This window comes from Rhea pennata, chromosome Z (assembly GCF_028389875.1).
Source record: "Rhea pennata isolate bPtePen1 chromosome Z, bPtePen1.pri, whole genome shotgun sequence".
In the NCBI taxonomy this organism is placed as follows: Eukaryota; Metazoa; Chordata; class Aves; order Rheiformes; family Rheidae; genus Rhea; species Rhea pennata.
In genome coordinates this window covers 48,031,349-48,056,593 of record NC_084702.1, presented here as the reverse complement: position 1 = coordinate 48,056,593, position 25,245 = coordinate 48,031,349, and the positions used below count along the sequence as shown (strand labels likewise).

The window sequence follows — 25,245 nt, the reverse complement described above, 5'->3', positions numbered from 1 at the left end:
AATGTCCTGTTGAAAAGCACCCATGTGAACACTTTAAAAAGAATATTTTCTTCAGAGTTCTATAATCCAAACAACGACAGAGAAACAGTGACCAATCTCCTACCTGATTTTGAAAAAGAATAAAAATATAAACGGAAGTGAAGAGGAAATCTTGAAGTGACTCCTTTGCTGGCCAATTCAAACCCAGGACAGAAACTAGAATCTGAATTAACATCTCTCTTCCCTGAAATTTAATACTAGCGGCATACAATTTCAAAAGCCAATTTAAACAAATTTGTAAAGATGCATTAAAAGCAATTTGTCCACTTATATTTGCACTTAAAAACCCTATCTGAAACCAAACACAGCGATTGCAGTACTGATTGGTTCACTTGCCTAAGTGAAGGTGGCAACTAAACGACCCTCCCCTCCCCCCCCCAAAAAAAGATCAACTTTAGCAGAGGCATTGGATATATGTGTTTTAAAAGCACCTGCCTTCCAATTAAAATCCGTCAGTTTGTTAGGAAAAAAGTATAAAAAAACAAGATTTAAAATTTTAAAAATTAAAATTAAAAATATATAAAAAAAATCTGTGTACAAATAAATTTAAAATGGCAATTAGGCTGTCTTTTGTCCTGTTAGTAGAGGAAACTGATTGTTTTTCCATTATGCTTTCCCTCAGTTAAAAAAAAAAAAAGGAAAGACTTTATTATCCAAGGGGAACTGGACAGTTTATGAGCAGTGTGTGGGAATCAACTATTCCTCCATAAGTCTAACTTCAGATTAGAAGACCTAAGGATGTCTCACGGGTCTAGGCAAAAGTAGGCACCTAAATGCTCATGGCCTCTTCCTCACTTTGCCTTTCCTCCAGCTCTGCAAAACCACACTGGCAGTCATGGCCACTGCGAGAGGAAGGTCACACGTGAGCCGTGGTCCCAGCACCTTCCAGAAGCAGAAGTCAGCATCGGCAGCCTCCTCCCTCCACGCACACGACCAGGGAACTAACCAGACTCGCTTCAGAGAGTGGGATGGGAATTTCTACTGGACAAGGTCAGCCTTTGCCCCAGTGGGATTTTACATTTTCCCCAGATCTTCAGTGATGAGGCAATTTGCAAACCAAACAGCAATGACAGAAATTAAAGATACCAGCAAGAAAGCAAAACAACTCTCCACGACTATTTTCTCCTTGATCAACACCCTCCAGCTGGTGCCCAAATACATATACATAGCTTTAATGAGGCTCATTGCAAGGACACAATGAGAAAAGTGGGAATACAAACATAAGCTTGGAGGATAAGAACATGCAAAGGATCCAAAAGGCTACGGGCATCAAACCATCAGAATCACTTTAAAGACCTACACCAACACCTTGTCCAATGACCACGGACACTAGACAGAACAGTCAGTCTGGAAAATAAGCTCCCCCCGCCCTCCCTTCAGTCCTACATTTTCCTGTATAAGTTTATTATTTTTGTTTATACTGAAACAGAAAACAACATCTAAGCAAAACTCTAGGAGCTTCAGCAGCTAACTAACATAACAAACCTTCAACAGTATTTAAATAATCATGCAGGCAGAAATCACAAACAGAAGCAAAACGGGCTTCAAATAACTTACAGTTCAGGTCACAGTTAAAATTACCTTGCTCTTGTACTTCTGGTGTCCCAGCCGGAACTTCACGTAGGGATCACTCAGCCCGTTTGCATCCATTGCCTTAAGCTCACGACCTTCTATTAAAGTAATGCTAACTATACCCCTCCATAGCTGAGACTTTCTGTGCAGATCTGAGAGACGCAAGCTCTGGGTCTGAAACTTTAGGGAATAAAAACATAGATTTAGTTAAACAAGCCTACATGTTTCCTTTGCATTTTAATGTTCAAGTTTTTATAGAAGTGAAAGAATCATCTTAACCCATTTTGAAATAATTTGACAGTACATATGTGAACTACATCATGAAGAATTATTTGGAGAGAAATCAAACTGACAAATATGCAGGTAATATCACATGCTGCTTTTGCAAAGCCAAGCAGCACTAATGCTGCTCAAGGAAACGTTTGAAAAAATTATTTTGTCTGCTTCACTTCCTCCTCTCTGCCTATAGAGCCAACAACATTATAAAAAATTTTATGAGGTCTCTTTTATTAGCTAGGTATGAGTGAAACACACACCCAAACCACTTTTATTAAAATAATACAAACCCAGCATGACAAGTACAGAACCAGGAAAAAGACAGCAATAAGCATTCAGAACTCCTGTACCACATGGCACCGACTACCTGCAGCCCCTAAAATCACGTGGAATTCGCAGAAACTGCAAAGAAAATGGAATTAACGATCAACATACTATTTCAACGTTTTCACAGCAGCATTTTGCTGAGTCTCTCTTCAACACGTGATAAGCAGAACTGCGAGGAAACTTGCAGACTGTGAACTCCCGCTTTCAGGGTAAGGAAATTCTCCCTCCCCCCATACCGCTGCCACAAATAGCAATCACATCCAACTTGCTACTGAACCTGACCCTAGCCTCCTAAACATTAACTTGCAGACTAAAAATTTGGGAGAAAAATATTTTTAGCTAAAGTTCAAATGCTGTTTCACAGTGCTGTGTTATTTTTCACATTTTATTTTTAATGGCGCACAGACCCAGGAAATCCACGCACGCTAGTATCCCTCAGCTTGCTGTGATCTTTGAGACAATAATCCAGCTGAGCTCGTAACATGGACTTGCCACCTGATCCAAAGAAGAGGGATGCCACAGAGATGATCAAGAACAGAGACTCCAGTGTTTTTGACAGGGACAGTATATGCCATACTGCATAAAGGGTCCCAACAGCACCCAGGTAAGATGCTTTCTGCCTTGGTGCAAAGGAGGACTAGACTATTAAAACAGCAACTGCAAAGCAAGGGATATCAAGAATTCTAGTAATCTTCCTGTGTCTTTATCAGTAGACATTTGATATACACCAAAGCCAGCAGTGGGACAGCAGAGAGCAGAAACCCTGTGAAAATTAGGGTACAAATGGGAAAGAGAAGAAATTTCATTTACAACACGGTATCATTATTAAACTTGTGAATATTTTCTCACCACAAATACCTCTTAGTAGGTAGGCTAGAGTCAACACTTCTGAAGACTTGTCCCACGAATAAGTGGTAGGGTTTTTTTTGTTGTTGTTCCAGTTTCTTAGATAGTTTAGAGTAAAAGAAAAGCTGAATAGTAATTAACCAAAACTAACTCTGCCCTGAACATAAGGTGATGGGAAACTTAGGTTGATGAGTCAAAATGAGGATCAAGATACGTTTCGAAAGAGAGTTTATACTGGAATAGAAGTAATGGTATAGTTGAGACTTTGGGTTCTGCAAAGAACATGTAGTTTTTCTTTGGAGCTGAGTGGGAAAACCAACAATTTCATAGTCTCCTTTAGGATACTATCATGTAATTTGCATTTACTACTGTACACGCATACATGCAAGTAGTACATACAGTGCATGTACTACTGTCCATGTACTACTAGCAGTAGTTTGCATTTACTGCTGAATTCTTTTAAAGAAAAACTTCCCAAAACAATACCAAGCATTACAGTATAGCTCTATACCTCACTAATCACAAATGAGGCAGTAAATCATTTAGAGAATACACCTGATCCAAAGTCCATATTTTCAACAGCCCTTAAAATAATTTGCTGCATTACAGCAGCTGCCACCACATTAAAGTATTGGTTTTTTATGACCAGGAGGGAGTTTCATCAACCAAGATAATTTACATACGAGGTGGCAGGGCAAGATCTAAACGATCAAGCACAGAGTGTAAAGTGATAGATGGGTCAAACAGGAGTTTACAAGAGTCAGGCAGAAAACCTGAGAACAAACATTCATGTTTTCTTTGAGAAAGCCCTTTTGGGCCACAGCCAGATCTGAACAGCTTACGACACGCAAAGAGACTGTTAGAGCCCACTGGTATGTTGACTGACAGTAAAGCTATAAAATCTAAATTTCAGCCTGCTGGAATGAAGGAAGCTGGCTCCTAAAAGTAAAGTGGTATGAGCTAGTTGTTACCGTTTCTTCTTTGAGATTGGGAAATTTGGACCATAGTGGCGCTCTTTTCTCCCCATCTTTATCGGCAACACACATACGATCCATGAAAAAGCAAGTTGCAAAAGGAAAGCCTACTAAAACAACAAGGCAACAGCTAGCTGGAGCTAAAGCTTTTGAGATATCCTGGAAATGAAAGACAGGCTGTTTTGCCTTCTCCAAAGCCATCCTTTATCCTGAGAAATTACAGATATTGACATGACCCCTAGTTTCATAAGACCATTTTCATAAGATTTTAAGGCAAATTTGCCAAATAAGCTGATAAATAGAAAAAAAAAAAGACAGACTTCACATTGTAGACTTCTTTCCCTGTAAATTCACTGCACTAGGTTACTCTGATACATTTTTATAATTATCTAAATATTCTTCAAAAATTCAGTCCATACCAAGTTAGTTATAATGCCAGAAAAGAGAACACTATAGTAAAATGTAGAAATCTACACAGATCTTTCCAAACTCTTCCTATTAAAGAATGTTTCTTGAGATTAGCTCTCACACAACTTATTTCCCTTAGAAAGTAGGCAGTGCATATAGAACCTGGCTTCACTCTGCTGTCTCAAACAAACAAAAACGTAACGAAAATGCATAGCTTTTAATTCCTCTGGATATAGGTGGAAAGTTAAACTTAATAATAGTTCCATCTGGAAATGACCGTACTATCTAATTCATGCTCCAATTGTAGAAGAAGCAAGGTCAAGATTTCAGGTCACAACTAGCTGTTATTAACATGATATTATTATTTACAATTATGCACTTATATTACATATTATATATTCTATTTGTATTTATATTGTGCATTATATTACAATTATGCACAGAGACTCTCACCTGCCATATTCTAAACCAAAAATAAGGCAGTTTGCATACTGTGAAGCATTCTCTCTCTAAAAGGAAATGAGAATTAGACTTTTGAAAAAAAAAAAAGTCTTTCATGTCAAAGGATATTCGAAACTGCTTAAGATCTTTGCATACCATACACTGTCTGATCTAGTCCTTCTACTATAAGCAACATATAAAAATAATAATTTCTTATCTGATAGACCTAGCTTTTACTTGTGTTCCAACTATTCTGTTTACATGCAAGGTAGTGGGAAGGCTAGAGATACAAACAGCAAAAAAACTCTTGACATAACAGTGGAATTGCTACCTATATTAAATATGATTAATAGAGTTAGCATACAGTTGCAGAGCCAAAAAATGACCTTGCAGCATGGCTAATATTCTGTATACGGTCACACACTACTGGGTAACATGTGCATCTAAACCATCTAGGCTTAGCCGGAACATAGATGTCATTTCTAGTTCTGGGTATTTGTTGCACATTCCTAAAATCAGACTTCTTCAGCGGCGCCCGCTGCGGGACACAGCGCAGTGAAGTCTTGTTGCCTTTCAGGAAGGCATCTTGTCAGATGGACCAAGGCTTCTGCACGGTGTCTATGCCCTGCACTCAAGCTGTGAACTGGGCTTCTGTTTTATCCCCCTTTGAGAGCCAACGCTGCAAGAACACACTCTTAACGAATGTTCTAGTCACCACCACTTTATTGTTACTTTCTTCAAAAGAAGAGTTAATCAGTACTTTTGAAAATCCTACAAGTATCTAAGTACATCTTTAGGTATCCAAGTAACCTTTGGAAAACCTAGACCAAAGCGAGTTAGAGAAGCCTCGAGATCTGTCCTCTCCAAACCTACCTCACCCTTTCAGCGATGAACCTTTGCGCTGTGCAAAGTTCCACCTCTTGCACTTGCACGTCTTTGTGCCCCCGCGGTGACGGGAGCAGACTCTGCTCTTACTACGCCTCCCTCTCGTCACACACATTACCAGGACATGCTGCTACGTGCTACACTAGAACAGAAACTCTCTCATTCAAGAATAGTTCAGCAGTTAAGAGCTGAAAGAAGCTAACGGGCACATATTGCTTCCAGGGAGTAATTTTTCATTTATCTTGCTAGATTACTAAATTGTCTGAAATTAAATGCAACAATACATCCTCACATGATTTACTGCCTAACACAAAAGAGATTTCATACCTACTTTGATAAAGACACTTTCCCTTCTGTCATGAATACATCTGTGCAACTCCCTTAAAAATACAGAGTACCTATGGGTGCAATTGAAGACAGAATTTGAAGAGTGTACCTAACACAAACTTTTATTTAAAATAAAAGTTCTAAAAATTAAATAATGCAGTTGTATGACCTGCAGAGACATCCCTAAAAGTTTTTTTTTTTTCTGGGAATCTTTAAATATCAATCAAGAAAATAAGATGAGAATAATACTCCTCTCCCTTGTGAATGGTTCAGCACACATACAAATACAAAAGAATGAAACAAGACCAGCATGGTAGAAGACTGCTGAAATTCAAGTCAGAATTCTTCTCCACAAACTTCTAGGATGCTTGCATGGCTTGGACAAAGTCTTTAGAATAAAGTTTGAGAATGTCAACAAACACAGCTGCTTCTACGTACCTTGCCTACTTGGGAGAAAAAAAGTCAAGGGAATGTCAGATGCATAAAACTGCATTCACAATACTTTTCCTCTATTGAAAACTACGTAAAGAATAACACTTGGAGAAGTCAGCCACATATGGACCTTAAGTTACAAAATGATCTTCAACAGGATAATAAGATTCTTTTAAAGGTTTGCTCTATTGTGACTGAATGAGTTTCAAAAACTAATTAGTACTGACAACTACCATAATAAAGAACATTTATCTTAATTTCCTACCAATAACAATTTACAACTTTAGGATCTACAAAATGCAACATCATATTAATACTTAATTCTAGGGGAAATGAACTTAATCGATTCAGAAGCTGAGAAATTTACAGTTTTTAAACATGTCAGTCACGTTAAACCTGGTTTAGGATATTTGCTATAAAAACTTGATATCGTTGCTATAATACCAATATTAAGATAACATTGTAATATTTGTAATAAGAGCCCTTTTTTTGCAGTATTTCATGTATTGTTACGGTTTGCAAAGTCCAACAATTGTGCATTCTTTGTAAGTGCTGGGAAAGCTAAAAACTGCATTTACTGGAGCCAGCTCAGGTGTAATATGATGAAGGTGGTGACTAAATCAAGAGGAATTGAAGCACTCACTGTGCCTTAGATTTCCTGAAAAAGGACAGAAACATTTATACAAGACAAAGATGCACTGGCAAGAGATGCTGTGTCAGCACATCCCTAACCTTCACCCTTCTCTTCCTCCTAGTAATTCCTCTTGGACATTATAGCTGCTCTACGTGAGTAAACTGATCTCCTGCTGACCCTGCTATTGCCTAGGATGACCATCAGTGTCACCACTGTCCCAGCCCAGAAATGAACCGGACGCAAAGTAGCACAGTGGCTTCCACGACTTAATGGGCTCTCCCTGCGTTTTTGCAATCACGAGTGTGAACACAGAAAAACTCTCACTGAAATCCTACTCAACTGTTTTGATTGTTAACCACATTGGCTGTTATCTTTCACATACATGTAATGCAAATACAAGCCTCACCAAATATTTGCATAATTTTTATAACCAGATGTCTAACAGCTACTATTTGCAGGGGTATCTGTTCTGACATCTTTTTTTTTTTTTTACTTCTATTCCATTATTTAGTAGATTTCCTTCAAGCACTATTTACTGCTGCTAAATTGACATCCAGAATCTCATGGCTCACACAAGCAAGAATCTTCTCAATCATAAAATATTTTTCTTAAAAACACAGAGCAAATAACCCCACCTCCTATTCTGAATTTCTACACAGCTTTGATTGAAAGATTCTGATTTGATTGCAAATTCCTTCAATTAAGAAATACTACACAACTCTATGCTTTCATTTACCACTGCAATCCTTAAACTACGATCTTGCTATTTTCAATTTCTTCTCTACTCAAAAAGCATCTCATCCCAGTGGAAAAACATTTTTTCAATTTTAAAATAGTAAAAATGCTTCATAAAACTTTTTATATTAAGAAAAGACAAATCAGTGATCACTAAATATTCACTAACTAAATATTTCAAGTTAGGCACAAAAGTAATTAGACCATAGCTTTGGGCATTTTAGTTTGTGCAACTGGGACAGGCTTCTTTTAAGAAAAGCATATAAAATAAATTTTAAAAATAAGCAGCAATGAGGAACTGAAAGCACATGATATTTAACAACATTTTTGTTTAAAATGTAATTCTTCTCTTCAAATATATGTAAAATTTCTTCTAATGTTGACTAAAATCTTAACAGTAATCTAAATGCAAATTAAAAATTACTGTAATTCAATTGCTGTATGCAGTAAATATACTTTTATCATAAATTGTGATTAATTGAAAGTAGCTTCTCAGTTATGACTTCCAGATAAAATGTTTTTACTCTTAGTTTATACATAACCTATTGCAAACTCAGACTCCATTTCTGAGAAGAATAGATCTTTTGTTCCTACTGATCAGTCACATTCTCAGCACATATTAATAATCTAAAGTAAGATTATTACATTTAATTTAGTGTTCTTATATTTAGAGTCCTAAGCCTATCCATTGATATAACAAGACATTTCTCCTCCAGAATATACCAGAATACTATGGTTTGATGAGATACAGCCAATAAATGCTATGGGTCTTTTCCTCCCCCCCAACTATGTTTGGCTAAAGAGGGCAAATCATTTGTTTCTCTCCTTGTCCTTAAATTAAAGCACTCAAAAGGTTTTACTGATGTGTTCTTAGTGTGCCATTAGTGCAGCAAGTTTAAATATGCCCTCCAGACTTAAGGTCTGGTCCTGCCTGAATTCAGTCCAAAGGCAATTCTGTTTAAGATGTAAAAGACAACAGTAGACCCTTATTCAGCTGCAAATAATTTTTAGTTAAATGAGCAGTATTTCTGACAGAGCTTTCTTAGCATAAGGCTCTGTCTTCATTAAAATTCCTTTCCTCAATTAATTATCCTTACATAGCAAAAGATGGTAAAAGCTAAACTTATTCCTTTGCATACAGATTGTAAATAAAGGTACTGAGCATGCCGACTGGATATTTGTAAGAGTAGGATTTACCAAAATAAGCTATTTATTTGGGACAGTACCTCACTTACCCTCCAGCTCAGCTGGTCAAAATTTTTCCAGTTAACCAGCTTACCATCAGGAAATGCTGTTCAGAGAAAATCCAAATGCTATGCGAGAACATGCCGATTGCGTCAGCGCTTTTAACGGGAACGGGGAATACAAATAACCAGGTTGGCCCATCTTCCTGGCTTTTGGCTACCGGTCCTCCTTTCCAGTACCCACAGGCTCACGAGCTCATCGGCACACTGCTCAGCGAACACAGGAGCCGTACGAGGTCCCGGGTTCTTCACTGCACCCTTCACCTCCAAGCTGGCAGCTAGGGAGGACAACAGTTGCCTACGAGGTAAGATGATCACACGCCAAAACTACACTCGCTCTCACGCTGGAAGAGCAAAACTACCACCGAGACACTGGCCTTGGTCACTCCCACAGTGCAGCCCTAGAAATTAAGCCAGCAAAAAGGGAGGACATGTCGACAACTGAACCAACCTTAATTTCTGAATGCGTGCCTACCTGAAAACCCAGAATGAGAAGACACAGGGGCTGCACTCTCTTCTTAATTACAGAGCTAACCATGGATATTCTGCTTATTTATGTAATATGCTACATGCACCCTACATAAAATCAGCTTGGCTGATATCATCCCTTGGTACACTCATCTTGGACCGTGTGTTTTGTTTTCCTGTGGAGGTTCTGAGATGAAAGCCAAACAGGTTTGTCACCTCTTTTTTCTGGGAATGCGCAATAACCTCACATTATGTAAAATCTCTTTATTTTACAGCACAAGCTGGGAGACATAAAGCACCTGTAAACATTATGCAGAGTTTCAGTCTTCTACAGAGAGGCTTTCTACATGCCTTTCAGTTATTAATGACTTAACATCCAGCAACAATTGCGAGTAAACCAGTCTGACCAATAACTTCACCTGACCTGTTAATTTCCCCCATTTTCTCACTTTCCATTCTCATTTTTTCAGGTTACAGTGAAACATTACTCCAAATACCATTGCTATGTTTCCTCTTACATGCTATTTCATTAATACTTGAACATTACAAAATTCTCCTCCAAATTAAAAGAAAGTATAATTTTTTCATTCCAACTCTAAAATGCGTATATAAATTGTGCCCAAATCACTGCAATAAAACATATCCATCCGTGCCTAGGGAAGAGACTAGCTTAATTTACATCATGGGATGTACTGTGAGGGGCAAAACCAGCTCTGATGGAAATGGTAGTTAAGCACTGGAATCGACTCTCTAGGGAGGTTGCAGAATATCCATCACTGCAGATTTTTATGGACAGACTAGACAAACACCTGTCAAACGTAGTTTAGCTACTGTTGTTCCTGCTGGAGGGTAGGAAGACAACTTTCAGGGTGATAGTCTTATTCTCTGTATTTTTCACCTCTGTCTTACACACGGATTTTTAAATATCCAAGACACCTGAAATTCTGGGAAATGAGGTTCGGTCTGTTCACCACCGCACTCTGCCTTGCCATTGGCCCCATCTCCCTCTTTCTCTCTCTCAGACAGCCCTGTTCCCTTCCAAGGTTAAACTTCCAAAGCAAATTATATCCATTATCCTTTGGTAAAATAGCACCATCTAAAGCCACTATCCCCTTACCCTCTCCTGAATTAACTTCCTGTAAGCATATAACAAACTGTACAGCAACAAAAGAACAGATGATAAAATATTTACTATCTTCATATTCCTCTCAAAAGAGTCCACCTGCTCTGCAAAAAGAATGTAATGTTCTTTAAAAGAGAAAATCTCAAAGAAAAGGCTTCTGCTTAAATTAAATGAAACAAGAATTGTCAAATGCTGATAAATTTACTTGGCAACTCTTATTAATAATAATGAACTGCATATACCTGAAAAGCATAACATTTTACTCTTCTAGAGAGAATACTGTCCACAAAGTCACTCACTAACTAGAAGTTAACGACCATAAAAATTTTGATGTTTCACAACAAAAAGAAACATTTTTGTTTTTTAAATGCATGCAGGCTCTTCCCCATCTCTGAAGTATAATTATTGTTTCATTGACCACAAGTCTGCTGTTTATCCTCCTGATTTCAACACCACTCCACACTATGCAAGTGCTAGAAGCAGTAAGCTTTTATCTGGAAGAAAAAGGAAAAAGCTGTTGGCAGTGAAGGAAAGACAAAAAAATACCTCAGGAAATTTCATCATGAGAAGCTAAGATTAAGAACAAGCAGGAAGTATTTAATTTAAAGAGAACGTCTTCATTTCATACAAGGGAAAAATACTACATTTAAAGGGTCTCATCTTTCCTCTGTCATGAGCTTTAGGATTAATAATGGTAAAGACAGTTTTAAGTTTTTATTTTATTTTATTTTATTTTATTTTTTTAAGACAGCACTGCACTGAACATAATATACAAATGACAAGGAGATAATAATGTAATAATGTGCATTTCTTATTCAGTACTATGCTGCCTATTTTAACAGGCTCCCTTCCCATATCTTTTCATTAGCTATTAAGAGTCTGTGCTGTGCAGAAATAGTAAATAAGGAGTTAGAATTGATTTTTTTCTAAATGTTTTCATAAGGAAGCATTAACAGGACATTAACATTTTTCTTTCAAGAGTAAAAGGGAGAAAACTTCTCATTTCATCTGTGCTGGCTCATGCTAGAAGTAGTAATGTCTTCTTTCTCAAATAACTTGTAATTTGAGGATCCTGTAATGGAAATCACCACAAGCAGCAGCACTATCCACCACACTGTCACAGACAGTGTTGACTATGAGTACTGCTCTGGCAAGTTTGGGCATTTTTGTACTCCTGCTCTATTTAAAGCACAATGTAACAGTGTTTGATCAAATTAGATATGGTATCTAGAAAATTTGGAAAGCAATACAGATTTCTTCCCCCCTCCCCCCAACCAAATAGCAAGAGCAGTCAGTACAGTTGCCAGGAACTGCCAGGAATGAAATGAAAGAAATATTAAAAAAAAAAAAAAAAAAAAGAAAGAAAGAAAATTCTTCATGGGTGGGAGAAGCCCAGCTAGAAAAACAGGTGAAGTGGATGGGCACAAAAAGAAACTTCCATCCCATTAAAGGGTTTATAGAGAGAAAACAGGCTGCAGGTCATAACCCAGGAGATATAGCAAGTAGAGAGAAAAGGCTTTATCTTAAACAGGATAACTATGTACAAACAAAAAACTTGTCCTAATGAAAAATTGTGCTGGAAGAAAGCAGAATAGGCCAGTTTCCATACATGAAGTAGAAAGTCCATTTGCACAGATGAAAGCTTTTCTAGTAGCTGCATAAGAAAATAAAAATAAGAAAGTAAGAAAGTTTAAAAATCTTCTATTTGACTTAAATTTGACTTCTATTTGACTTAATCTGCTAACCTACAAAATATCTAAGGAATTGACCCCTAAACCTTAGGAACAGAGACATGGACACATGGAGATTAGTTGGTCAAACCTCCAGTTCACAGATACATTCATAAAACGTTAAATAACCTACTTCCCTTTTGACATGAGGTGTAATAAATCTTACTACAGAACAAGTAGTAATCATTCTTCAAACTGCTAGAAATTAAGCTACTACTTCTACCAGACTACTCAGGAGAAGTCATTCCTGGGAAGCTGTCATCACTGAGCAGCAGTTTGATTCAGTCCAACATCAAGATTGTGGCAGAGGAAAGCAGTCAACTGAGGCAGAACAGTCAACTGATGGCAGAACTGAATGCAATTTGTAATCTCCCACCAAAGCTGATATAGTCTTTTTTGTTTGTTTGTTTGTTGTTGTTACTGTTTTTCATAGTCTGTTGGGAATCCCCTTTTGCTGAAGACAAGAAGGTTGATTTTCTTCATAGGACTGACTTTTAAATCGCTGAATTTCACTTTTGCTAGATTCAGGGAAAGGTAAGTTGTCTCTCTGCCTGAGACAGTTTGAGTGATCTATCTCCTATTAACTTTTATCACAAGGATGATTGTAATAAAGCAAACAAGAAAGGGAAAAAAAATCATCAGAAGTAGAAAACATATTAGTGCAACACCACTAGTGTTGTGCAAACACAAGTTTACACACAAAATAGGTAAGATACATAGGTGCATTTACCTGGATATTTCATGAGCTCCTAACTTAATCTCTAAGGTGCACACAGGGAGCAGAATTTGGAATAGAAATTCAGAATTTGGCCAAGTAATTTTTCATATGTATATGAATACTGTTGAGATTTAAGATTAGCTACCATTCATTTTACAGCTATTACTCAGGCTAGATGGAACAACAAGCAAGTAATGCAGATCACGAACGCCAGTGATGCCATACTGCTCTGCATAATCACATCTCAGCTTTAGGCTATATATGCTACAGAAAAGCTTCATCTGTAAAATCCTATTAATAGAAATGCCATTATAATGACTTTGGAGAGTTAAGAGAATACATTTAGGAAGTTTTATGAAGATATCTACAAATAAAGACTTAAATTTAATACTCAGTTTTGTCAGCTTTCAGAAATGTAAGACAAATATTTCCTCAAGAAAAAAGGATCTCACATAGGAGGTTCTCTCTATTATTTAATAGGATAAAGTACCTGTTTCTAAACGTCTCTTAAATTTGTCAGTGATGTCTCATGTAATATTGACCATCCTGCACTGTAAGCACAGCACTTTTTTTGAGGGCATTCTTCACAATTAAAAAGCTTTAAAACTTTTTCATTTGTTTTAATGACAGACATTCAAAGATTTGGAATTCCAAGAGACTCCCACAGTAGAAGGGAGCAGATGACAAAGGTGACTTCAATAATAAAACAATGCAGTTTATCACACAGTTCTGTAGTGTAACTGAGAAATATCATCAAGAACTTCTGTTGATACATCATATACTTTACATACATATAGTATTCTATTTGCATTGCATATGTAGGTAAAATTATGAATTTAACTAAGAGAAATGTCATATTTAAATTCAGACTTTTGATTCTGTTGTCAAATCTCCCAATATGCCTCTCTTTGTGAATGGCAACTATTGAATGAAGTGTTATCAAATGAATGTAACAAAAAATAACACATACAAGTAATTCAACTGAGTAGTTCTGAAGAATTCCAACTATCATTTTGTACCACTCATTCAGGATTATCAAGACTGACAACTGCATCAGTTACAAATAAAGTATGGGAAAATTCTTCATAAACTAAGTTTACAACTATAACCCCCAACCACGTTCAGAACATCAGAAGTCAGTGTATCATTTGCAAAATGTGAAACAGCTCTACACTTCACCAGTCCTGTAACTCTTCATCCACTCTTCAGAAGTTCAAGCATCTTATGAATTTCAGAAAAACTTGATGAACAAGTTATTATATGTTCTCCAAATATCTTTTTATTATAGATTTCAAAAAGGAAATGGAGATTAAGTACTGCCACATATCTCATAGCCATTTCGGTGAAAACCCCATGTGGAACCCAAGAATTATTAACCCTGCTCTCTCTTTTCTTATAAAAAATAGCTATAAAATATTACACAAATACGTCAGTGAACCGAATGTTTATTGTTGACTTTCCATTTAAATTTGTACATCAATATATTAGAAAAGTAAATCACTTGTTTTACAAACTAAAATCACCCTATATAGCTATTTCATTTTTTCCATTCTAACACTTACACAATAGTATCTTAGAAAAACTGATCTACCAATCAAGTTGAGGTCTTTGAGTTAGCTGAATGCTATTTTTATTTACACAAAGAGAGCTGAAAAAATGCTCCAAAGCAGCATGACAGCAGTAGGTAAGAGGGGCCAGGAAACATTGTCATTATCTTCTCAGAAGCACATACAGGAAAGTAAAAATGAACTGTATTCTACCATAGTCAAGCTCCCAGTCTAATCCCAGTGAGAAGAAACACACACTTCTACAGTGAGATACTAAATGTGCCTCAAGACGTATCTAAAGAATTGTCTAAAGCAGAGGCTGGGCTGGATTTCTTAAGCACTTTACTTTTGGCAAACCTGGCTACTACAGCTCAGGGTGTGCATGTCCCATGACGACGGAAATTTATCCTTGAGAACCAGTCTGAAAATTTTGACACACACAAAAATTCTAACTATTGACAGTAAGTAGTAATAGGACAGCAAGAGTGACCACTTGTCAATAATTCTTTATGTTAACACTAGGCTTAAAAGAAACTGTATAGATATGACAGATAAAGGTATTTGAAAAAGAATTAGGATACCTTTACCATTTATTAATTGAAGTTGCTGGATGACTCCAAGATAGGCTAAAATGCTATAACAAAGTTCAAGGATTTAATGATTACATTACAAGTTCATCTCGACTGTCATACAAAACACAATTTGAAAAAGAATAAATCGTTTTCCACAAGTTTTCAGTCCTAGAAAACATTTGGTAAAACATCATAGTTGTTCTTAAAAAATGCCAGAAGACCATATGCTAGAAGTTACCTTACTTGATCTTTTCCAACTCTTCCTCATTAGCATTGTCTGAAAATAAAATAGAGCGTTTTAATTACCTTTTACTGTGAAATACAGAAAAGGAGGCCAACTGTCTTCCAATGGGACAATCCACATTTAACCACCACTACAGCTGAAGCAGCAACACATACACTCCAATCACAACTACACAAGACTGAAATCAAACCAGACAACTAGAAGCACTGTTTACACCCAGGCATACTTTCTGGGTAGTACGTATTTCTTATTTCTGGAGGCAATGCAGTAATGTATGTGAAAATGTATTTAAAAAAAAAAAAGAAAAAGGCAGAAGTAAGCAATGAAAAACATCAGAAAAACTACTGACAGTGACTTACATTTTGAGTGATACTGTCAATAATTGTTCTTTAATATACTCTAATTCTTCAGAACACTATTGTTTAGTTCACCTGTGTAGTCACAAAGTTTAATCCTACATAGGGATTATTAGATGACATACTTGTATCTAAAGCTTTAAGGTTACCACTGCTACATAGGTCCACAGTAATGAAAATAGTTGTATTTTTTTTGATTATTATACCCATGGGCTACAACAAAATTCATACCTTAAGTTCAATTTCTAGAATTTGAGTAAGCTTTAGTTTTTACTCGCCAAAAATAATTCTAGAGCCAAGTATTGTTAAATAATTAGATTTATTCATAGCTATAAACATTCAAGACCAGATGACAGGACTGTATCTACTGGATGACTGAGGAAGAGGAAGGCTGCTGTCATTTCACATGACCTATAACAACAAAAAAGCTTTTTCTCTGATTAACACCACCACCAACCACCACCTTTTTCATAAAAATTGGTGCTGGGTATGTGGGCAGGGGAACAGGTAGCCCTCCAGTATCCTCCTTGACTGCTGGCTACTAGGTCCATTTGAACTACTCTTTCTCTAGGACAATCTCTGGAGGAGGCACATCAACATTGAACCTGGTGCTCCCCAATACTGCCTACTGAAACTCTGCCTAGTCTACCAACTTCTTTCAAACTTCCTTCCTTTGCCCTGGATAAATGTCCATGACAATTGCCTGTGCTTTATTTCTTTTGATAAAGTTCTTAATTTCTGCAGTTATGTTAAACATTTTGATCACTTCAGTTATATATCATCAGAGAACACAGAGAAAACCTGTGTAATACAAGGTTTTGTATATCGGTGGGTTCACACAGACTGGTGGTAAGGTATTACATTTACTGAAATTGATGTTATAATCTTTTATTAATGACACTTTTCATTTTCCAGTTGTCAATTTATGAAGCTGTTATACTTTTCTTGACTCTTAAAAATAAAACACACCAAAAAAACCACTCCAACAACACAGTAGCCTATTACCCAAATTATTTGTAAAAACTTGGCACTGCTAGAGATAACGCTTTGTCATGCTGGCATGTAACGTGTCCACTGACACGGATTCCTAATCATTACATAAAACAGATACACCAGTCAAGATGGACACGGACAATTTATCTGTGAAAACAACTGCTGTTTAAAGCAGTGCTGTGGAAATGCAAAGAGATTAGTTTGCACAATTTAACAACATTTAGTAGCCCCTGCTTACCCTGAGCAAGAATAAATCAAAGGGCATTAATTTCTGCTGCAACTTCTTTATCTCAAAAATAAGCATAACATTTTATTGCACTATCGCTAAAATACTTTTGGGTTTTTATAATTGTAAAGCATACAGAAATTTTACATCTAAACACAGCTTGTTGGGAGGAGAAAAACAATTACTTTGTCAGAAAGCTTTTGGGCTGCCCTGAATAGTTAAAGCCTAAAGGCTCAAGTTCTGCCAGAAGTCAGTGATAAGTATAACACTGTGACACTGGCAAATGTACAAAGATACTAAGTGTTTTAAAAAGCTGAAGACATTCTACTCATTTTTATAGGTAGAATAAAAGAGGTATATAAAAATTAAGTAGCCTGAGGTGAACAGCAGTCCTTGGACAAGAACTCAGAGTTCCTCGGTCCTATCCCAGGACCTGTGTCACCTACACTATAGCATTTCCCGTTCTTGTAGATGCTTCATCCTACACACCTACAAGTCAGAGCAACAAATTCAGCTTCACTGGGATTTGAATCAGACTGTAAGGAAGGAGGCGAGTTTGGCCCAAAATCAGAATCAACTACATATCTAATATTATTTCAGCTTTGAGCAGTTAAGTTTATGTAGTAGCTATGGAAACATATGACTGTACTGTTGAATGCACTGGCATTATCACCAATTATAGCAGAATAAGCCAAAACAATCATAAGTATCCTTAGAAGCCAATAAAATAAATAAACGGCATAGAACAGACTAAGATGAATGACCTGCATGGAACTATTTCATACAGAAATATTCCATGCCCAGAGTCCAATTCTGTCATTCTTTTTTTCTATGATATTATTATTCTTTTGACGGATAAAAAAAAGGTTAATTACATTGTAAGATTTAAGACAAGCAAACTGCAGCATATTAATGTTGTTAATATTTTTACATGAAGCAAACAAGTACTAAGCATCACTTAGGATAAATGATTTAAGGCATGAAAAAATAATCCAATGAATTTTATTCTCATTAAATAGCAACCTCTAAGTAACATTCATATGTTTCATTTGCTCCCTTTTCTATTTCTCAAGCAGCTGGCAGCTGTAGAACAGTAATTCCCAATCTCTGCTCGCCACAAGGCAACTGTTCTGATCAAGTAACTGTATTTCTAATTTCCATAGCCAAGAGTTGGAAAATACTGTTCTAGAGAATATATGGGAGACATGCAGCTCAAATGAACTCACTGTTACTCTGCAAGTTCTCCAGTGATGAAATCTGTGCACTGAATTCTGCTAGGGAAAGAGCCAAAAAAAAAAAAACACCTTACATGCACTACAGCACCAGTGATTACAACACAGAACAAATCTGCAGACATCACATAAACAGTTTTAATTGACATGCACAGAACTACAAACGACACATTTGCATGCATAATACAATACGTATTCAAAAATAAAGATTAATAGAACACAATCTGTATTTAAAAAACAAAATCAAACAAGCTTCATTTGAGCATGTCTGAAAATTTTAAATCATTATACTCTTTAAAAAGAGTAATTAATGTAAAATCATATATACAGTACATCATACACGTCTTTTAGAATTAAAGTTAAAACAGTGTATTTTTTCTAGTTCTCACATGTTTTACATGTTTTAAACTACGCATATAATCATATACTTTTTTTTTTTAAGGTCTTCTTTGTTTACATAGGTTCTCTAAGCTATCTGTGCTCACAAGCAAAATCATTAATACCGCTATATTAATGTAAAGGACAAGTATTAACCAGACAGCAAATGGAAATAAATTATTGGAACTAGTGCTACTGTAATTTACTTGTGTCAGGCTGGATTTTGGAGGACAACAAAATATTATAGTATCATTGCTACTAAATACTAAAGGTGTTCTTATTTCTGTATTTGCATAAGAATAATTCAGTTATGAATTTTGAATCCAATTTTATTAAAGTTAAAAAAATTAGCATGAATCAGGTTGTCTTCACTTCAATAAAATTCAAAAGAATAAGAGATCTTTTCATGTACATGGCTCAACCATGCAATCATATTACAAAATTATTAATTTTACATGTTGTGTGAGTTACATGGGTATGTCTTTACAAAGGCATTAGGTTGAAAAAGGCAAAGTTATTTAGCAAACAAGTTTTTATCTTATGAAATACGACCTTTTAGCAACAAACTGTAAGGAAGAACATCTCACCAGTCAGCGTAATGGAAATCTGCATCTCATCACAACTTCCTTCAGACGGATAAGATACTCTTTCATTAGTACTGCTCATTTTTTAAATTATTTGCCATAGCACTGCAATTTAATGGTCTCTCCTCTTTCTCAAAGACAGGGAATAATATACACTAATTACCCCCCCTTCCATTTTATATCATTTCACTCCATGCTTCCAGCTAGAATATCTTAATCCTCCAACACAGGTGCTAAAAGCCTCAGTATTTATCTCACAAGGTAACCAGATGCATTCTTCTGCAGTACACAGCTACATTATTCTGACATATCAACAAAATGCATTCCTACAAGACTTGCTTTTCATCTACACCCTAATCCTGAATATGTAAACTCCAAAAAGCTCCCAACCTCTCCAATTTAAGTAGCTAAGGATCTTCTTGCAAAGTCCAATCTGCATCACAAGCTTACCAAACCATACGTTCACAAATAGCAAGTTTTGTTCACGAATGGCTGAGATCTGCATTATTAGTACAGAGCTGCCCAATATAGAGGGTCACATTCAATGCTACTCTTATGCTAGAACCATTTGGGAAACCTAAAATTTCTTCGGTTGATGCTTCCCCCCCCCTTTCCCCTCCAATGGTCTTAAGAGGCATTTCTCAATTTAAGTATATGAAATACAAGTTCTTTAAGTACAGCAATGGATTTCTGAATTCAGCTTGATTAAATTTAACAACTTTCCACCATGTACATGACAATATGCACAAGCAGGTTAGAGTTATCCACTGAGCAAGTTAAAAATTATTCAGAAGAAAATGTATCTGCAAAATATAGCTGATGAGGAGTATCAAACCAACAGGATTTAAGAATATTGTTAGGCTATCAGGGGAAAAAAATGCATGTAATCTGGACACTTTGCTATTTCTTGCATTCAGTAATTATTAAAGTATATTTAGAGGGACTCACAATTTTTTATATCTAGCCAAAATATATCTCAATTGATATTATTTAAATTATGGCCGATATACAGAGAGCTGAGTAGAAAAGAAGCAGTAATAATTCAAGCAGCACATTACGTAATTTGGGAATGTAGGAATTACTTTAACTATTATTTTTTATGGTCCACATTTGCATAGCAGTAAGTACAGGCAAAAATTAGACTTAACCCTCTAATAGAACATTGGAAAATTTATTCATCTCAACTATATTAAATTTAATCAAAACTATACTATTATAAGGCATTTTAAGAACAACCAAGGATAACAATTTAATTGGAGTGATATATCTTGTAATATGTCTGCTTCCTAGAAAGCAAATAAAAATCTAATAAGTAAATTAACATGCGACCTGAATAAAAGATATTTATGCTTTGAATTATTAAACCCATAACACATTTTTATGCAGCAAATCAATATTAGATCAAAAAATTTTGTAGGTCATCTTCCCCTCACAGGGATACAAATTCTTTAATTCTACTGGAATTCTTGTGAGAACTGTTCTGATACACATAACTGGGAAGATTGAGTTCTAGTAAGAAATACAAAACTTCAGATTAAGAATCAGGTACTGAATCTTGAACATTTTCAGAATTCAGTTTGATATAACAGCAGTTTAAATAAAAAGAAAAGCTAGTCACTTCAGGTAAACAGTTCAGTTTACTAAATAGAAAACTAACAACATATAATACTGTTAAACCAATTATTCCTCTTATTCTAATAAGAGGCAACTGGGTACACAAAAGGTTGCATCCAGCAATTCTACACACTCCCACAACCTCTCAGATTCAGGTACTGATCTGCTGAATGAATATTCCTATAGGAAAGATGTTACTGCAGTGTCATAGTTTGATTTTTTTCCCACTGTGATTTTCTTTAGCTCTCTACATAATAGATTATAGTCTTCCTTAACACTAAACAGCACAGTATCTGTCCTATCCGCACGATAAAAAGAGGGAACAAACCTACTTCTTCTGTCCGCATTAATGGTTGCCTGGATAAAAGCATAATATTTCTTGGCCTCACGACCTTGGATTATGGGAGGATAATGCCAAAGTAGGTGGGACGACAAGGCTATTACCAGCTGACTCAGAAAGGCTGGTTTTATTCAAACACAAAGAAAAAAGAATAGTGTAATCAAATATGTTTTCCAATTTAAGCAATAAACACTCTAGTGATGCAAACTTGCAAGATGTTGTTCTTAGTTGTTCAGATGAAGTTATTGCTTAAAGAAACAATAATACTTTTATTAAAAAAGTTTCCAGGATATTATTATCATCTTCCGTTATTTTTGAAATGTGAAAGAAGGTTAACAGATGAGAAAGCCATTTCCAAAACTCTAAATCTCTGTCATGCCAAATACCAAACACCTAATTCCAATAATCGACTTAATTAGAGCTAGTAAAAAAGCAGAAAAAGAACAATACAACAAACCATTAATCTTCCTCATGTTGGGTATTCAACAGGATGATGTGTCATACTAACGATCCATATCATCAACATACATATAAAACCCATATAGCTGACCACATCGTATTTACAGAACAGAGACTGAATTTGAATGGAGAATTTCAGATTAATATTTTTTTCTTGACTTTTCTGATACCAAAGAAATCCCAAGTTATTTTACAACCTCTGAACAGGAGTCTGCTGTATTTCTACCATATATGTGGCCACTACTACTCAAGTCAAAAGTCAACAGAAAATGAGTAAAATACATCCAACTAAATTCAAAATTCATCACAACTAACAAGACCTATAAAACTGGAAACTATTTTCAGTAACAATTAAGCAGCTAAGAAAACTAAGATTGATGAAGGAATTACAACAAACAGGAAAATGTGCAATTTTATAATTCGGAACTGTTCATAAAATTGCAAAATGTCAAATAGTACTTCATTGTTAAATGCCAAGAAGCAGAAATACTACTTTTCTCAAGTTTTTCTTTTCAGTGGGGAACAGGATTCAATCATTTGTATCTGGAGACAGCAGCACTAGCTCCAAAATTCCTTGGCAGTAATAAAACTGGTTTATTGATGTTCTTCCACATTAATCACCAGCATTCTCCTGCAACTGACTTCACTCGAACTGCTGAACACTTATATTCAGTCTAGATCCCTCACTGCTAGCATACAGAGGATCCAATTTGAAGCAGATTAAGCATGCTGTACTGTATTAGAAATACTGCTTAACACCATCTTAAGAGCTAAAAAATCAAACTTGTTTCAGCATATTTGTTTTACTCTCGCAGCAGTTTAAATCATCCAGTCATAAGGGCCACAAGATTGCAAACAGTTGTGAAAACACTTAAACTTACTACTTCTCGTTGTTCTTCTCTAGGAGCCAACAGAACCGATAACAATATACTTCCCAGATCATGGTCAGGGTAGCGAGGATCCTTCAGACTCAAGGTAACCTCTGTTTGCCTACAAGACAAAAACATAAGCACGTATTTTGATTTCAGGTTCTCACATAATGGAATTCTGAATCATGAAAACTAATGGAATAAGCATTTATAGAAAGTTACTTGAAAATAATTTCATAAATTTAGCCTTATGTCTACTTTTAAGAATTACAGTCTGAATATTCATAAATAAATAAATATTAAACAGCTACTCTGTGCTAAGTACTTATACACACCGAAGTAATTAAATCTGAACTATAATATTAATTTCAATTAAAAGAGAAGAAAAATAAATTAAACAGTAGGTGTTAAAGCTGTGAATGAAGACAATAGAGAACAGGAATAAAGTGGTTACAAAACCAATCTCGCTTTAGGCACTGTCACAAAAATTTTTACACAATCAGTTAATATATTGTTAAAATTACACTAATTCTCTAAACCTAAAGGGTTTTTCCTCTGCTAGCTTTATGTAAAAGAAGTTTATTATTTTTATGCATAATGTTCTATTTGCAGTTCTACAAATATGAAATTAGCAGACCACCATAAGAAATTACTCCATGGGCTTGTTTGTGCCATACCTGTTTAATTCTAATGAAGTAAGATCCAAAAATGCTGAACCAATAAAGTCATCTTGAAGTCCAAAGTCATAATCAAAGACCTAAGATGCACAGGAGATGAAAGCATTTTCCAGTATTAGTTCTATTTTCTTCCCCTCTCTTTTTTTTTTTTTTTTTTTTTTTTAAAAACCTCATGTATGGTTCTTGAAACTCAATATCCAGAGCTAAACTACATTTCCCACACGTTAAATCAGGCCTAGCTAAAACTAAACTGAAATTTACTGGCTGCTAAATAAAGTTTGAAGCTTCTTTTTTAAAGGTCAGAACATGCGAAGTACAGACACATGGGATATAATACTACTATTTGATGGAAACATCAATTTTATAACAAAAAAAAATTTTTTATGAACACAGGCATTAAAAGAAGATAACCTAAAAAAACAAGAAAAGTAAGAAGTGGAATCACAGATTTGTAATGCATTAGTTGATACACTAACAAGTTTTATAAAACACAAGGCACAAGGGCAGCATATAACTGAAAAAGTAGATTACTGTAGCACTTGCATCAGTATTAGGAATGATAAAATTGCATCAGACTAACTTTTGAAGATTTTATAAATTTCTAGTTTTTACAGATTGTATCATCTAAGATTAAAAAAAAAAATCATGGATATATGCAGGCAGATATTGACATTTGTTATTCCACTATGAGAAGCCTGCCTGCTAAGTAGCTACCAAGTTAAGAAAGCATCCAGACAAGCTTGCAGAAATTTAGACAGGAAGCTGTGACTAGTACGTTGAATGGTACCAATAATTTGAGATGGATTATGCCTTCTCAAGTCAGAGGGACGAACTGATTTAGGGGCGGCTTTTAGAGGGAAAGAAACAAACAAAAAAAGGAAAAAGCAATCAAGAAAAGTAATGACATGCTACAAAAATCAAGAACAGGAAAATGTTAATTATCAAAATCAAACTTTCTGAACAAGTTAAGCTCCGTGGCCAATACTGTCATGAGAATTTCTGAGAACTGGAATATACTTTCAGCTCTAAGCAGGAGCAAGAGACACTCACAAATAGCTAGTAATGAGAATATTTAATCAAGATGTGGCAGCCTGTATTATGCATTACTGTATAATGGAATCTCTTTTCCAGGCAGTTAAAACTGCTCGTCTTACACAAATATCTTAATATGCACCAGCTTAAGACAGAAGTAAACAGCAGTTGCATAGCTCAGTGGTTACAGCACTGCTGCGGGACACAGGATCGAATCAAAGTATAAGGAACGTAAGTCCCACATATGCAATCTACCTGAGCGCATATGCTCAGGGTTTTGATATCTAATTATCATTCTAATGTGGAAAGAAAACAAAAGGATAAAAAACTCATCTTATGTTGCAAAATAGAGTTGTTTCTCCCCATAAAAATCGTCAAGTAAACATCAAATGAATGATTTCAGCTGAGTTAGTATAGCTTAATCCTGTCTTAGAATACCTGAATAAGCTATGATAATTTAAATATCAGATGGTGCAGTCAGAATGCAAACGCGAGTATTTACATATTATATCGATGACACATTTCCTTGAAAAACCAAAACTATATATTCCTTTTCCCTTGTGACCTTATTGGAGGTTTTGGGTATAAAGAAATCAAAACAGGCAGCTACGGTGTAGCTGCGCCTCTTTGAATCTGCTTCCCTTTTTCTCAGTCCTGGGCGCATACTAATTCCTTCAGAATTGCTCAGAGTAATACAAGCAGTAAAGTAATAGCAAAGAAATTATAGTTAATTTTAACAGTTTCTGATAATGATGCACATTATCTGGGCAGAATATATGAAATCACTGGATGAGTCTGCCAATACAGAGACATACTCAAAGACCTTTTCCTGTGTCATTGATCTAATAACAGTTCTGTAATTCTATATTTTTGTCATCTATTTCAGATTCAGATTAATACTAACATGAAGCATTATATCATTTCAGACAAATTAAAAGGAATA

General features: G+C 35.6%; 1 protein-coding gene across 1 annotated transcript in view; it reads right to left on the bottom strand.

The window, feature by feature from the left end:
* The window catches only part of MCTP1 (multiple C2 and transmembrane domain containing 1), a 270,331-nt gene that overhangs the window by 129,393 nt on the left and 115,693 nt on the right, over positions 1 to 25,245 (bottom strand). Inside the window, exons 4-6 of the mRNA XM_062599028.1 lie at positions 23,271 to 23,350; positions 22,606 to 22,714; positions 1,621 to 1,791 (exon numbers count right to left, since the gene is read on the bottom strand). Of these exons, the coding sequence (XP_062455012.1) occupies positions 1,621 to 1,791; positions 22,606 to 22,714; positions 23,271 to 23,350 (360 nt within the window). The remainder of the gene's footprint in view (positions 1 to 1,620; positions 1,792 to 22,605; positions 22,715 to 23,270; positions 23,351 to 25,245) is intronic.